At 39.5% G+C, this 17,517-nt stretch overlaps 1 protein-coding gene across 1 annotated transcript in view; it reads left to right on the top strand.

Moving 5' to 3' along the window:
- Positions 1-17,517, top strand: part of Kcnh5 (potassium voltage-gated channel subfamily H member 5) — a 291,745-nt gene that overhangs the window by 17,233 nt on the left and 256,995 nt on the right. Inside the window, exon 2 of the mRNA XM_050153729.1 lies at positions 3,685-3,808. Coding sequence (XP_050009686.1) covers positions 3,685-3,808 — 124 coding nt within the window. The remainder of the gene's footprint in view (positions 1-3,684; positions 3,809-17,517) is intronic.

Here is a 17,517-nt window from a genome sequence, read left to right as displayed (position 1 = left end):
AAGGAACTTTGGGGGCTCTGTTTTTGTGTGGGTGCACACTTTGTGTGCTTCTTTATAATGAACTCTGGTTTACAAAAAGCTTGAAAACCATGGGTTTCTAAGAAGCTTCTGGGAGGAAGAAAAGGCCCAGGTTAGCAAGCATTTTGATTTTCAACTTTTCTCTCTTTTTTAAAAACACATGGTACCCTTGTTCCCGGGACACTGTGAATCCTTTCAATCAATAAGTAACATATTATAATCCAGAAATTTGAAAAATGATTTTTAAATTGGCAAGTAAAAGTATACAAGTTTTGGTATATGTTTTTGGTAAATGATAGGCTGCTTTCATATGTAAGTGTACTGTAGGAAAGCTAAATCAAGCTACTTAACGTGTGTATTCCGTCTCATGTCTTTTTCATTGTTGAGAATAAAATCTACTCTCTTGGTGACTTTCAAGTATACAATATATTGCCATAACTCTCGTTGCCATGGAAACTGTAGCTCTCTTGAACTTATAATCGCTAACTATAATTTTCTGTCCTTTGACTACATCCGTTCAGCTCCTCTACCCTTTGGTCTCCAGTAACTTAGCACCATTTGTTTCTCTCTCTGTTCTGTGTGTTTAAATTGCTTGGCCGCTTTTTTTTAACACGTCTAAGTAGAGGATGTGTGTGAGTTGGGGGATGTGTGTGAGCAGTCCTCAGTGTATGTGCTGTAGAAAAAGCAGAGCTGAGGTGATCCTTAAGGGTTGGATAGGCAAAGGGATACGGGATAAGTATTCTGAGTAGAGCATCATCAATGAGCATGTTTGAGAACTGCTAAAGAAACTGACCTAAGCCTAATGTGTAGATGTTAGGGGTAAGAAATAGTGTGTTTATATTAGAGGAAGGGATGCTTGTAAGTATGGGAATGGATTTGTGATCTGATGGTGTAACCATTTAAGCTTCCTGATCTGAATGCAGAGGGATGGCATTGGTTTGACTATAAGACTGAAAATCAGGATGAATTAAGGCAGGATGTAGCTCGGCAGCCATACGGCCCACCATGGGATTCTGGTCATTTGGTGTACAGCTTACAAATTAGAGAGGGTAAGCTAGCCTGGCCTAAGAGAGGAAAGAAAATCACTTTTGATGATTACAATCTATGCCATAGATAAATGAAACCGCATGCACTTAACGAGGAATTTATGCTTTCTCATTTTTGCAGATACCAGCTAATCTTCCTCATCACGCTGGCTGGGTTCTCCAGGGGTATACTGTTAACTGTTCTCAGAACGAAGGCTTAACTCAAATGTCAGCTTATTGTTTTTTTTTTTAAATATGCTCTTAGGGGAACAAAATACTTATTGTCCTCCTGTGTTTTCTAAGCTTACGTGCAATTAAATGTGCTTACCTGTACAGGATCGGTGAGTTTGGACAAATGTACATACATGCATCTCACTTCAAGAGAGTGAACACTTATACTCCCCAGATAGATTTTCCTCTTCTCTTTCCTGTCATCCCCCAATTCCCTTCAGAAATCATTGTCCTGGACAGTTAGCATAGCCATCACCTTCAGCAGTCATCACAACCACAATGAAAAGGAAACCATTCTATAGCTCCCTATTGCCACTGTGCTTTGTCTCTATTTAGATTTCACATGTTTGGCTTCTTCCTGCCCCCATAGTATTATTTTAGGTTAACCCACGTTGTGACGTGTATCAGAAGTTTGTTCTATTTTAGAGTAAAGTGGTGTTCCTGGTACAGATTTGACACCACTTAAAATCCATTCTCTTGATTTGCGTTGTTTCCGGTGTTTGACTACAAACAAGTCAATCTGATGTGAAACTTTATGGCCCTTTTTTGTTCAAGTATGTTTTCATTGCACTTCAGTAAACAAGTAGGGTGAACCTCCAGGGTCACAGATGAATATTTAACTTGACAAGAAACTGTGCTCCGAAGTGGCCGTGACATCTTGTGTTTTCTTAACATTCAATATTTACATCTAGGTCCAGCGGTCCCAGGTTCTCACCAGTGCGTTTAGTATTGGGTCGTAGCTACCCTGGTGGGTGAGTGGTGGGGTGTCACCCGGGTGAGTGGTGGGGTGTCACTACGCTCCTAGTGTGTACTTTTCCGTGTCTTGTGAGTGGGAATGTGTTCTGAGACGTCTGTTCAAATCATTTCCCCAGTTTTTAAGTTGGGTTGCTTGCTCTTCTGGGCGAATTCTGTGTAAATTCTGGATTGGACTTCAGATATCTGTTTTACAAATCTTTTCTCCCAGGCTGGTAGTTTCCATTTTATTTTCCTAACAGTTGTCCCTAGATGAGGAGTTGAGTTGCATCCCGACCATCATGCCAATTTATCAACGCTTTCTTCTATGGTGATTGCTGTGCGTTTTATATGGTAAAGTTTTGTCGTCCTCAAGACTGCTGAATTCCCAGTGCCTTCTGAAAGCTGCATAACTTTTGCTTTTGTTATGGGATCTTTGACTTCTGGTTCCTTAGCTTTATGTGACTTTTTGTTTAAGGCCCACCACCGTATCAACTGTCCCTCCTGGGCGTCTTCTCAGGGTGGAGACTTAAGAAAGCACCTCCGTTTTCTAAAGGCTTTATCTTTTTTTTCACTGTTGCCCTCAGAAGACATTTCTCATATAGCTTTCTGTGCTTGATTTAGTATCTGTTCCACTAGATCATTTTGATTGCGGGTTATTTATGTTCTTAATAAGTAAATTTGATACAAAGAACACGAGTATGTTCTTCTAACCTTTACTACATTCCAATATCTGATTTACAGCCCCACCTTTATAGAGCAACTATTATTCAGTAAATGCTGAATTGCATTGTTATTTTTAGGAGAACCACTTCTGAATCAGGATTTCAAGCCTGCTACTCATAATTTATTTTTATTTTTAGATTCTACCCAAAGATGAGCCTAAAGGAGATTATTTTATAGTAGATTTTAAAGTAGAATATTCCTTTTACTTTTTTATTCTTTTAAGATATTTATTTAAAATAGTTTTAATTTGTGTTAGTATTATTTGAATTAGTCTTTTCATTTTCTTGTCATGAGACTATTAAAATTGCTAAAGTTGCAGCCTGAAAGTTACTTTTTCAAATACATTCTTTTTGAACTAATTTTATGCCTAAACCAAACCTTTTTTTTTCATGTAAAGTAGAGCAGCCAAGTCTTTTATATAGAATACATACATTTTCTAGGTGCTATGGCACATGCAGAAGTGATAGATTTGAATGATCCCATTTCCAGAGAAGACTCTTTAATGCTATTTTAGATTAGATTTTTCAAAAAGGAATTTGTTCCACCAAATCATATTTTAATTAGTAGAATATTGTAGAGGGATGTATTCAGTTTGCCTCTGCGACAACATCAATATTCTGAATTTGTAGGAAAGTGACTCTAGCCCACGTAAATAAATTTGCACGTTGAATCATTGCTACTCACTCCTAAGCATCTTCTTCTTTCGTAAGACACTTGAATGCTAAGAGGTGCCGTGCATCGTTGTAGGGGCTTTTGGTTTGTTATATAAAGCTTGGAGCTATTGCAGCTCTCATTGGTCCTCATGCTGAGTTGATTATGGCGCAAGGTGTATCGTTTGTCTCAGAGCATACCCGTCGTTGCGTTTGCCCATCTTTTAAAACTGCCTTTTTGATCACTTGAAAGACAAAAGTTGTTCAATGAAGCTAAGTGTATCTCTCTCTCTCTTCTTCAGAATCAAGTTTCTTACTGGGAAACGCCCAGATTGTGGACTGGCCTGTAGTTTACAGTAATGACGGTTTTTGCAAACTCTCTGGGTATCATCGAGCTGACGTCATGCAGAAGAGCAGCACTTGCAGGTATGTACACTGAATAACTTTGCAATTGTTTCCGAATAAGAATAAAGTTCTGAGAGTGGCCACTCTCTGGATGAAAATTATGTTAGAAACTTAAAAACGACTCAATTGTGAACAGCAAATATGTACTTTAGAAGCTATTTCTGATCATTTTTGCAAAGGCAGATTTTTGCCTGTGTGTGAAGTAATTCACTTGTTAAAATTTGTTTGGTCATCTATAACCAACCAGGAGATAGTCTGGGTACTGGGTGACCACGGAGCAGTCAGCATCAGGGAGGCACTGATGACAGCAACACCTCTGGAGCAACTAAAATTGTCCCTAACAAAATGGAAAATATAACCCAGCCAAGTGGAGCATGGTTCACGAGGATGCCAAAGCCTGAGAGTAGAGCTCTTACACTGAGCCAATCACATGCCTTTATAGGTTTGGTGTAGTCACCATTGCTGTTTGGTTTGTTTTATGTAAAACACAATCTGACTTTTGTATTACTTATGACAACTTTAAAAATAGGTCATGTCTACAAGTGTAAGAAGAATTGTGAATAAAAGGAAATCAGAAAATGAACAAACAAGTAAATCAACCTATCTATAAGGAACTAATTTAGAATCTAACTTGGCCACCATATTTTGGTAAGGACAGATGGGACCTCTTCCCGCCCACCCCCCATGGTTTAGGTTTTTTTTTTTTTTTTTTAAATTTCTAGCTTAACTAAGGGTTGGAGTTAAATTATTTTGGAACTGAAAAGGATCTGGAGTTCTCTTTTAGTTCAAGTTCTGAGAAACAAACGTGGTGCTGTGTTAAGAGATGTGTCCACAGCTGGTTTTTGATCCCTACCCATTTATGCTGAGATCCAGTGTGTGTGTGTGTGTGTGTGTGTGTGTGTGTGTGTGTGTGTGAGAGAGAGAGAGAGAGAGAGAGAGAGAGAGAGAGAGAGAGAGAGAGAGAGAATGATCTATATGTACGTGAATGGTCTGCATCATGATGAAGTCTAAACCTTAAACTACTCAAATTAGACACAGAAAAACTTAAATAACTTCTTCAAAACAGATTCTAACACTTCTTAAATTTATTAAACCAGAGTTAGCCAAATTGGGTGTTCAGGGCCAGTAGTTTCATGTTAAAGCAGAAGCTCAGATGATTTTGATGTTTATCAAGGCTTGAGAAACAATCTGTTCACACTTCCTTCTTTTCCTCTTCCTCTCCACCACCAGACATCCTTTTCCCCCTCTACTGAGGTTATTCCTGCATTTTGTCTACACTCCCAAGAATGAAGCAAAAGAATACATTGGAATAATGAAAAATGTGGCCTGTGAATGGGCCACACCTTTGGTAGTACTGATGTCTTTCTGACATTGGAAAGAAATTTGATCTTTATGCTAGAAAAACCATAAAATACTAAGGGTGTGGTCAGCATTGGAGGTGACACACAGTATGTTGTGTATCGTTGTTTCCAGGAGAGTTTAAGTTAGGAAAAGGGAAAGCTTTCTGGTCTACCTTACCCTGTGGGATAGGTACTACAGAGAGCCTAATGCAATGAAAGTGTCCCCTATCTCTTTTTGGGTGCTTGAAATCTCATTTTTGTGCCAGATGTTATTTTCCACTTAACCAGGTATCTGCTTCTCTGAGTAAGAGTTCTTGTCCTTTCTTTGACTCCAGGTAGAGCACTGTGTGCATCTTTGTTTGCAGCATCATATTGGTCTTATATTACCTTAACATATTTGTGTGTGTATATGTGTGTATTGTAAAGTGTGTGTGTGTGTGTGTGTGTGTGTGTGTGTGTATGTAGGAGTGTGTGTATGATACAAGTATGTATAGGTGTGAATGGTTATGTTCATGCATGTGGAGACCAGGGGAGAACATCCTGCATCTTTCTCTATTGCTCTTCACTTTATTTATTTATTTATCTGTTTGTTTGTTATTTGTGGGTGGGACAGGGTCTTTCACTGAACTAACTAAACTAGAAGCTTACTCTTTCAGTTAGGCTACCTGGCCAGTGAGTGTTTGGGATCCACTTGTCTCTGTATTCTACACTTGGGGTTACAGAAGTGGGCAACCATGCCCAGCATTTACATGGGAACTGGGGATTTGAACTGAGGTTTTCAGTGCTCTGACCCATTAAATCATCTCAGCAGCTCTCACAGGGTGGGTGGATTATTCCTATTGCTTTAGTCGTCTTTGAGAAGTATGACTATTGCCATCTTGATCTGCTATCTTTGCCTTCTGTCCCCTCTCTTCAGTTTTTCAATACTGGGCTTCTCTGTGTAGTCCTGGCTGTTTTAGAATTCACTCTGTAGACCACGCAGGCCTCAGACTCAGAGATACACCTACCTCTGTCTCTGGAGTGAGTGCTGGAATAAAGTGTGTGCCACCAATACCTGATGCTATGGATACCATTTAAGCTTCACCTTCCTTCTTGTGTCCCATGTGTTTGTCCTGTCCTATGATGTGCTGTTTTACTTGGTAAATGTAGGGATTTTCCCTACAGGCAGATGCATAAAAAATGCTTGTGCATCATATAAATAATTTTTTTTTAATTCTAAAGGAGTTCTTTTTTCCTTCATGTCACCAGTACGAGAAGTACCTTGAAAACAAGAGATTCAGTTATGCTTACCTTATAAAGTTTTACCATCTTTTACACCATCTATCTATCGCATGTCTGTCTGTCTGCCTGCTGCCTGCCTATCCATCTGTCTGTCTGTCGGTCTGTCTGACTGTCTATCTGTCTATATATTGTGTACATGTGGCATGTGTCCTGGCGTGACTATGGAGGTCAGAGGACCCCTTGTGGAAGTAGTCTTTCTCCTTCCACCCTGCAGACTTCAGGAACTGAGCTCAGGTAGTCAGGCTTAGCAGCACGTGACCTTACCCACTGAATCCTCTCACCAGCCCACACTCACTTTAGAATGTACTATTTACAGACTTAAGGTGCTTTGTTATCTGTCTTCATTAAATTATATTGTTTTCTTTCACTGTAAACTGTAATTTAGGTCTCCCATACTTCCGCAAAGCATGATTTACTTAGGGCATTTCACCTCAGTGCTAAAGCATTCCAGGAAATTTTGGATTATTTGGACTTTTCCACTGTGAAACAAAGTGAGCATGTCCTTCCTCAAGTCTCCCCCACCTCTCAGAGACATGCTTTCAAAAATGGCCGTGTTCTGAATAAACAGTCTTTACTCACTTGTACGCAATATGGAGAGTGTTTTGCTCATCTGAAGATTGCAGCCATTTAAGGCCAGCACAGAGTCGCTGATGAATGAGTAGACATTATGCTCCAGCCCTATGAACAGACAAGACACCCATCCCTAACAGCTATTTTTGGAAACGTGACTTATGAAAATGCATTTTCATTTTAAACTTTCTCATCCTTCTTTTAAAAAATTAATTTTACCCATTTTGTGTTGATTGTACCATTATTCAGAAGAGCTAAGACCTAGAAATAATAAAGATATCTAGTTGTAAGAAATTTGTTCAAAGTATTAAGGCAAAGCCCTAGCTTCCTAAACCACAAAGTTGAAAGCACAACAGTGGATAAAGCAGATAACAGATTCCAGGACAGAAAACAAAACAAGGCAGACAGACAAACAAACAGATTTGGTCTGTCCTGTGAGTCCAAATATTTTTGTAACATCTGGTTTTCTTTCTATATTTCGTGAGAAATCTTATAAAATCCTTTGGACATCAAATGCAAGGAGACAGAAGAAAGGAAGAATAGAATGACACAAAGATTTAGAAACACAAGCTCGGGGTCAATGGGCACTATTGTTATAATTGGTGATTCCAGAATCCCTGAATTCCACGGGAATATGATCAGTCCCTCACACAATAAAGAACTTTGAAAATAAATCAAATAATTTAACAGATTATTTTGACCTGTACATTTTTTTTGATTAATCTTCAAAGCCAGCATACAAAGCAGTAGGTTTCATTATGGCATTTCTGCAAATACGTGTCACTGTCCTTTGTTCTTCTTCATCTTCCTGTCCCACTGTCCGCTCTCATCTCCCCACCTCCTCCTGGATGGGCCTCCTCCTCCCATCAGACAGTCCTCCCTCACGCTTTCATGTCGATGCACTCTTTTGTGCTCTTTCCTGCCACCTCCCTATTAAGTGTAATAAAAGAAATAATAATAAAATAGCATCACTGAGTCAGGAAAGGAAGATGACTCAAAATTCCCTTCCAAAGATGCAATTTATCAGGTGAATGGGTCCCTAGGCTATCAGCAGAAACAGTACAGTACATTAGATCTAAACATGATAGAAATTTTACTGATTTTAATGGTGAATTTTATTCAGATATATGAAAATAAGAAGCCAGTGACTAACAAGCCAATGAGCTATGACATTATAGATAATTTTATATATTATGTAATATGTTATATATGCTATATATAATATATAATATATTTGACTTGTATATACTTATTTATGATTTGTATCATTTAATTATTTGAATTGAAATCAATACAATTAGGGTGACAATGAGTTAAATCATGGCATGTCATAATTTTAAAACATTTAAGGGTGAAATGCTTTATAGAAAAATAAAAACTATCAAATCGTGCTTTTACGTATCAAGAGGCTGAAATATATTTCTTATGTCTTTTTTATCTTTTTCCATATTTTGCCCAGTCTCTCTCCCACTGCATACAAATTGAACCCAATTCTCAGCTTGTTAACAGCCTTGCCATTGCGCTATCTTTATTGTTGCAAGGATTTCATATCACAGTCACTCAGCCCCAGCTTCTTCCTGAGCTGTGTTGTGTTGTGTTGTGTTGTGCTGTGTTATGGTAGTGCGCTCTCCGCTCATTTTCTAACACTAGATCCTCGAAATGGAGCTGCTTTCTCTAAGTTCATTTTTAAGACCTACAGGATTGCGCTATGGAACACTATTCATGATTTCAGCCACCCTCATGTTTTTTGAGACTTCCTTAAGCATTTTTATCCCATGCTACTTCACTGTATTTCACGGTAGTTGATTGCTTGGTGGTCACAGCCTTCCTCTTACTTATCCATGACATCCAAATTCCCGTACTTTACACATCAAACAAGTTGGAGATGAGCAACCTTATATACATCCCAGCCTTGTCTGAGAAACACTGTCTCTGAGCCAGAGGGCATATGCACAAAGGCGGTAGTATGCAAATTCTATAAAGGGTGCCTCACATGGCTGTCCAGAGAGCCCTTCTAGTCTCATGGTCCACAACCATGACTGAGGCTTCTGGTTTTCTACTTCCTTGCTGTGTCGTAATAGTAGCTAAAGTTTTATAGTTAAATCTCTCTCTCTCTCTCTCTCTCTCTCTTTCTCTCTCTCTCTCTCTCTCTCTCTCTCTCTCTCTCTCTCTCTCTCTCTCTCTCTCTCTCTCTCTCTCTCTCTCTCTCTCTCACACACACACACACACACACACATACACACACAGAGCACTGTCTGACTTTTGTTCTTGCTAAAGGAAAATAAAAAGGTATTCTATAACATATTAGGACTCTCAGGACTTTCCAATCTATTTTGTTTTATAATCTAGTAATTGAATTTCCAAGTCTTAGATTATTTGCTGTGTGTTAGAGAACATAAAAAGTATTGGTTGTCCAAAGGACTGTAGGTTTAAGGGAAGGAGTTCTGGCATTTGAAGCTTGTCAAGGGTTAGGTGGGAACCACTAGAGTCTTCTCATTTTCGTGAATCTGAAACTTTAAAGAAATCTGCTCTGCTTTTGGTTTTGAAATAGTGAAGTGGAAGAGCGATTATGCAGGCTAGGTAGGGGGACTTGAGGAGCAGACAGATGCTTTCAAAATTAATCCCCCTCCCCACTGGAAAGCCATTCCCAATCCCTTACCCAGGTCATCAAATTAGACAGCAAAGCAGAGCTGTTAAGAGTTACACGATAGGATGTCCCAAGCAGTCTTATCCACACAAGATTACCTCAGCAGCCCACAAGAGCGCATCAGACATGATCATGGCATCAGTTGGTTCCGTTTGGCTGAGGACTGCTTCTCGCAGAGCCACCGAGGAAAGCTGTAGGAAGGAAGAGATGCCTCGGTGAACCCAGACTCCCCAGGTTAGGGGTACCCAGTACCATTCTGATTTCCTTTAATATGACGTGGGCCTACTTTTGTGACTCCATCTAAGTCCTTTTAAGACCATGTGTGTTTGAGTTGTAAAACCTTTTTGTTAGGATCAACTATATAAAATAATGTCTTTGAATTATTTTTAAACTACTTCTTTTGGATCCCAAAGATCTTGGTTTTGTTTGATTTCTGATTTTTCCTCCTTAGCTCCTCTCTCTCAGGGCTCTTGTTCTTCTTTGACCACATAGCTCCATTTCTACTCCCATCCCTCACCTAGCTAATGACTCTACTGTTGCCGCCATTCCCAAGCTGAACCCCGTACTTAGCAACAGCATAAGTCGCCCTGTGTGTAGTTCTTGGATTAAGCATTTGCAAGTGTGTAGATGACAGCCTGCATATTATATTGCTCTTTCTGAGTGGTGACTATATACTTGTGGTATTTTCATCCAGGAACATTGCTGGCCAATGGAAAAGTGAGATGGGTTGATGGGGCTCAGAATTAAGGTTACTTTATCTATTTAGTTTTAGAGCTAAAAGATTCTTTACTCTGTTGGAAGTCTATCAACCTTACAGCTGTCTTGGCTGTTAAATATAATGAGGACTGCTTATGAGATCTCGATGAGAGAATACAGAATGCAGGAATAAAGAAGTCCTGTTATGAGCCAAAGTCACATTTCTCAAAGATGTTCTTGGACAGATGTAAATGGAGGATCAGCAGAAGCTGAGTCAGCTTCGGTAGAGCCTGGGCTAATCCTGAGGAGAATATCCCACCTCACTCCAAAGTTCAAATTTTATCACCACATCTGTTGTACAGCGAGAATGTGGCCGTTACACAGGATCAGACTAGTGCAGGAGGTTTTGTTGCAACCTCATGGATCACAGAGAGGAAGCCACAGGAGAGAAGACACAGTGTATCTCCCTAGAAGCTACAGTCACCCATCTTTTATTATGCATTTGTGTCCTTGAGTGTGGGAGAGCAAGGAAGTAGAGCTGACCTGTGCACAGACTTTTATACCACCACCCAAGAAGCAGTCCTGTAGTGTTCCAGCCATCACATGACCCTGGTACAATCTGTAATTTCATGCACATTATCTTTTTACTCTTTACCCTTGAACTATATTATCACTGTCATCATTTTGCTAATGAATAAACTAAGGCCAGAGAGAGAGGAGGGGTCTGATGACTTGTTCATTAAATATAGCTTGCAGTTGGCTCTCTAAATGCAGGGGTCCTCGGGTATATCATGGGTTCTCAGTTCCCTAGGAGAGATGGGTCACTGCTGTGAAACTAATTCCATTTTCCCACCGACGGAATGAACTAGAAGTCAGTTGTAATTCCTACAGGGCAGCTTAGCATTCTGTATGAGTAGAAGCTATATAGCATAATTGCTACTTCTAAAATGTGAGTCCCTTCAAATTCTATTAACCATTCAATAACTGCACTGAGTTTGGGTCATCTTAAGTCAGGACTTTAGAAATTGCAGTAAATTGTCAGCATTTGCAAGTAAAATATGCAAGAAAACAAACATGCCTTATCCACTTAACAACATAGCATTGTTCAGTCATCAGTATTATCTGGGCAACCTTGAGCAGAAATAGTATATATGCATATCTAAAACTTTATGCATTATTTATAATATTTTATCTTAAAATTTTATGTATTTTATATTTATATTATAATAAATTCTAAAATGTATTTTATGATATATAAATGTTATATATGTAACTATATATTTAAATAATAATATCCATTATAGTTAGAAGAAATATCTTATTATGGTTATATTTGCATTCTGATAGCTAGTGGTGTTGAAAATTTTTTCTTCATATAGCTGTGGATGTATTTCTATGTTTGAAAAATATCTAATTCAGGGAATTTATTCATTTCCAACTGGATTAAATTTTTGGTTGAGCACTTTAAATTTTTTATGTATTCTGAATGCAATCCTTTGTCAGATGAATGCAATCCTTTGTTGCTGTCCTCACTCTGTTGTCTGGGAGGAGATTCACGTTACTTTTGTCACCTTGCCTTACAGAGTCTCACCCTGGCTGTTGCCTGCCTCACAGTCTTCAAGTCTTTCCTCTCTGTCTTCTAATTGTTTTGTAGTTTCGAGTTTCAAACTTAGTCCTTTAGTCCTGTTGATTTTCTGTTGATTTAGGCATAGGCTGAGAGGAAGGGTATTCAGTTTTTCCAGGATTATTACATATGCTCTCTAATGTATTTGTATATGCGTGTGTATTTTTGTGTGCATGTGTGAATGAGTAAGTATGTATACATGCGTGTAAGTGAGGGAATGTGTGCATGTGCGTGTATGAGTATATGTGAGTGTGCATGTATGTGTGTGTGAGTGTGCATGTATGAGCATGTGTGAATATGTGCATGTACATGACTGAGCATGTGCACGAGTATGTGTGAGTGTGTGCATGTATGCGTGTATGAATGTGCATGTATGAGTGTGTGCATGTGTATGATTGAGTGTGAGTGCACATGTGTGTGTATGCATGCATGTCCAGGAGTGAGTGTGTGAGTGCTTGTGTGTTTACCTCCCTCGGGTGTGGACAGTAGTTGTAGATATGTAGATTTAGTTCTGGAGTCTCTATTTTCTGTTCCCCTGTTCTGCACGTCAGAATTTATGCAGTACATGTATCATCGTGGCTTCTGTTGTCCTGTAGAGTGTATTACAATCTCTTATTGTAACTGGCTCCAGCTTCTTCTATTCTTCTATTCCCAAGAATGCTTTTAAACCTTGGAGTATTCTGGGCTTTCTTATGAATTTGAGAAATTTTTTCTTTCCGTGAAGGATGACTGGTATTGTGATAAAAGCCACAATAAGGGTCTATATTTTGCTGAGTAGCATGGACATCCTAGCAATATTAATTGTTCTAATCCATATACATGTAAGATATTTTCATTTGTGTGTGTGTTTACCTTCCTCCAATTCTTTATCAGCCTTTTGCAATTTTCATTTGTGGAGGTCATTTTCTCTCTGAGATGAATTCACTCCCAGGTATTTGATTTTCAATAGCTATTACAAATGGGCTTGCTTTGTGATTCCTTTCTCAGCAAGTTCATTATGGTGCATAAGAATGCTACTGATGTTTCTATATTGGTTTTGCATCCTGAAGCTACCAAATTTAGCTGCTTATCCTTGTAGTCTTCTGATGAGGTCTTTAAATTGTGGTTTGCAGAATTATATGACTTCCTTTCTATTTGGATATCATATTTTTTCCCTTTGGCCTAATTGCTCTGTCTAAGAGTGCCATACTTTGAGGACTGTGAGGGTTACGAGTGGACCATGTTGTCCAGGTCTTATATGAAACAGTCTCAGCGCCTTTCCATTTGCTATGATATTACGGAGACTGTCATTTGTGGCTGCCTTATGCTGCGTTCATTTGTTCTATTCCTTTGCTTATCTCTGATACTTCTTTACTGAGTGTTTATGGGACCTCTGGATGACCTGTCATTGATGAGAATGGGATGTGGATATGCACAGCCACCCTGTGCTGTAGCCTGTTTCTCTCTTTAGATGTAACAGTACTTTCCTTATAATATTGAGTATTGCTGTGGTACAATGGGCTGTTCCCTGTCACTTGTATTCTTTTTAATAAAATGCTGATTGGCCAGTAGCCAGGCAGGAAGTGGAGGCAGGGCAATGAGAATTCTGGAAAGAGAGAAGTTTCAGTCTGCAGTTGTGACTCAGGCGCAGAGGAAGCAAGATGTGACCTGACGAATAAGGTACCGACCCTTGTGGCTAATATAGACAAGATTAATGGGCTAATATAAGATGTTAAGAGTTAGTTAATAAAAAAAAGTCTGAGCTACTAGGCGAACCAGTTTATAATTAATGTAGACCTCTGTGTGTTCCTTTGGGACTGTATGACTGAAGGGCCATGGTAGTACAGAAAACCTCAGTCAACAGAGTATTTTATTTTATTTTGAGACAGGATTACTCTCTAGCCCTGACTGTCCTGGAACTTGTTCTATAGGGCTTAGATCTTTCAGCGATCTCCTTGCCTCTGCCTCCTAAGTGCTGACTTAAACTGAGGTATTCTAGTATTAGTTAGATATACATATTTGGTCTCCCATTGTGTAGACTGTTTTCATTAACACATATCACCTCTCTGTGTCGTTCTACCATTTTTGGTTTGCAGTCTGCTTGCCTAAGCGTAGCCGTTCTTACATGCTTGGTGTGAAATGACTTTTCTGACCCATCAATTGCTGTGTTTGTGTATCCTCAGTGGTCAGTCCTACTTGTAAGCAGCATGTTGAATCCTGCTTTTTTACTCCATTTGGTAGATATTTATTTTTATTTGGGGCTTTTAATGTGTTTGCATCCAAGGTTATTAGTGTTATATGTAGAACGATTTGTGTCATTTTGCTCATGTTCTGGTCTCAAATAGTTACATTATAGTCAAGCTCCATGCTTTAGCTTTGTTGTTTTCTCTATGGGTGAGATTTGATTCTCTTTATCTTTTATGTAACTGCTCTTCTACAGGCATTTTAGCCTTTTGCATCTTTTCACAGGGACATCTATTATTCTTTTATTTTTCACTGGCTGGCATAGCCTCTCTTGAGCATATTTTGATAAGGTTGCTCGAGGGTTGATGGATTCCCTAATTTTTATTTTGGACTGTCACCTTGGACATTGTTTTAGCTCTCCTTTGTTCCTCCATAGCATCTCTCAGTGTAATAGTCGAGGTTAACGATCTTTCTTTCTCCTCCCTAACTTTTAATACAGTGTCATATTTTCTTGTAGTCCATTTGTTTTCTGCTGAAATATCTCCCATGAATTCAATGGGGCTTAAGTGTGAGTGAATGCCCCACCCCACCTTTTTTTTTTAAAAGAATTTGAAAGTTTGGATATGAAATGTAGTGATGAAGACATGTTTGAGTCAAATCTCTGAGGGATCTTTTGGGCTTTCTGGGTCTTCTCTGTCTGTATCTCTTTAAGCTTAAGGAAGTTATCAGCTTTTTCTTTGTCAGTATGGAAGCTTCATCTTCTCTTTTCTTTTTGTTCAGGTCTTAAGTTTTCGTGTAGCCCAGCACGACCTTGAACTCATCATGTAACCAAGGGTGACCTTGAACTTTGGATCCTTCTGTTTCTGCCTTCTGGTTCTGGAGTTCCAGTCTTGTGACACCATGTCCCGTTTTATGCAGTGCTGGAGATCAAACCCAGGCCTCTGTCCATGTGAGGGAGGCGCTCTACCAATGTTGCTACATCCCCCACCCCTAGGATGGAACTTATAAAACACCCTGGAAACTGCCTTATTCTTGACCCACACCACTCCTGAATATGCACCTGGGGGACTCTGAGTCCCACCATCGAGATGCTTGCCCATCTATGGTCTTTGCTGCACCATTCACAGTAGCTGAATAATGAAACGAGTCTCGATGTCTATCAGTAGATGAATGTGTGAAGAAAATGTGGTACTTATACTCAGTGGGATCTTAGTCAGCCATAAACAAAAATGAAATCACTACGTATTCAGGAAAATGGATGGAATTGGGACTCATTTGTTGGGTGGATAGGTTTTCTGTGCTTTCCTTTTTCCTTGGCTCCTGGAAGGGTCATAATTTGAACATTTGTTCATTTGCACACGTCTCATAAATCTTGGAAACTTTCTTTGTTCTTTCTAATGAGTTTTCTCTTTTATTTCTTCAGTGTAACAATGGTTCTTCAGAAGGTCTGTCTTTACGTTCAGACATTGTTCTGCTTGATCTATCTTGTTGAGGCTCTTGTTCATATCTTTTATTTGACTTATTTCATTCTTCAGGTCTGAAGTTTATAGTTAGTTTCTTTTGATGATTTCTCTTTGTTGAATTTCTTATTCATTTCATTAATTGGTTTCTTTGTTTCGCAGAGTTATTTATAATCTCTTGTATGTCACTGATGTCCTTCAAATTAATCTTTTGAATTCTTGCTCAGGGATTTCATCTAATACCTTATCTCTGGAGTGTTGTTGGAGAATAATTGTACTCTTTTAGATTTATCATGTTACCTTGCTCTTCCAGACTTCATGTTTTCTTATGCTGATATTTGCATGTCTGGTGGAACACTTGTCTCCACTACTGAGTGATTTTCATATTTGGAGATTTTTTTTGACCCTGTCTGTATTGGTTTTGGTTCAAGTTGGCCATTGCAGTTAAGGTCTCCAAATAACTTCAACTGTAAACAGTGGCTGCGAGAGTGTTCCCAGGAAGCAGGATCATGAAGACTGTTGCTCTCTGCAGGGCTGTCAGGTGGGGCTATTTTAGCAGCCCAGGAGGGTATGGTACACAGAGGAGTAGGGAAGAGTGCTTTCCTCATGGGCTTGGGCAAGTGTAATGTAGCACACATGCAAAAATATAAGGATTGTGTGCCAATTTCTGCAAACCGTATTCCAAGGAAGTGAGGTTAGAAGGTCCTTAGGCAGGTGCAGCATGGTTCCCATGGTAGAAGGAGCAGGGCTCCTGTGTGGTACAGAGTGCATCTATAAAGTCTCCCGCAGTACCGTGGAGCTAGAGACACTCTAGCACCCGGAGAGGTGGTACATAGGAAGTTAGGCAGGCTGGGGGAAGGTAGGAGAGCCCAGGCAGAAGAGAATGTGCTTCATCACTTGTGTTCCTCATCTGTTTGGAGCAGCGTCATGACATGCCCTCCCTGAGGACTCGGGAAGGCTGCAGGATTATCCAGCACCGCCGCCCCAATTTAGGGTGCCGGTGTGAGCTGCTGGGGTCTCCTATGTCTTTTTTGTTGTGATAGAACTTTTCGGGGATCAAGCTGGTCTTGACTTGGGAAGTTGATATCAGGCTTTTTTCCTTCTTTACTCAACCATCTACAGCCCTCATGACCCAGAATATCTTCATTTTATCTTCTCTGCATTCTAGCTCTGTTTTACAAGCACTGTTTGAATAGTAGCTGCCCTTCCCTCCCTTCATCCTTTCCCATCTTTGTAGTCACTTCTGCTGTCACTAACCAGCCATCTTGCCATAGACTTCCTTCTATCATGAACAGGGCACAGCTTTTTGGGGCATGTGGAAGCTCACCCCTTAATCCTATATTTACTTTTGATGTTCTAACCATATCAACATGTATCTGCTCCAGACACCAGCTTTGGAATTCTCCTATGGGATACACTTATTTGTGAACCGTTTTCCTCATTTTTGTTGATGCTCAGGAAATCCCTCTGAAGATCTACTATCTTTTAACTGGCTGCAGCAGCAACATTCCTATGGTCCCCTCTGTCTTCTGTAACTTTACTTTGCCCCCCCCAATTATTATCCTTCGTTTTTTGGTGGAATTTAGTATTTATTGGCTAGTTTTCATTTCCTATATTGTCCATTTAAAAAATAGTGTGTTGGAATATCACCAGAGACAAGAAGGCAACACAGCTACGTGTGTCCCCACCAGTGTGAGCTAAGTAACAAATGCAGTTACTGATACTGGCAGACTCTGAAGGAGATGATGTGATTGGTTATGGCTCTAGATGGACAGCTATTATGGGTAAAAATTCCCTTTTATCCTTGGGGAAAATAGGTTGCAGGACACCCCCACTCCAGTGATTTCTGGAAGTAGCGATGGGACCAAACTCTGCATATCCTGTTTTCTCCCATACATAGATATCTACTGTAATATTTCATTCATAAATTAGGGATACTAAGACATTAG

The sequence above is a fragment of the Alexandromys fortis genome, unplaced genomic scaffold (assembly GCF_014885135.2).
Source record: "Alexandromys fortis isolate MF-2015 unplaced genomic scaffold, M_Fortis_MF-2015_v1.1 scaffold_82, whole genome shotgun sequence".
Taxonomy (NCBI): Eukaryota; Metazoa; Chordata; class Mammalia; order Rodentia; family Cricetidae; genus Alexandromys; species Alexandromys fortis.
The sequence above is the reverse complement of the archived record's forward strand: the minus strand, read 5'-3'. Positions and strand labels throughout refer to the sequence as shown.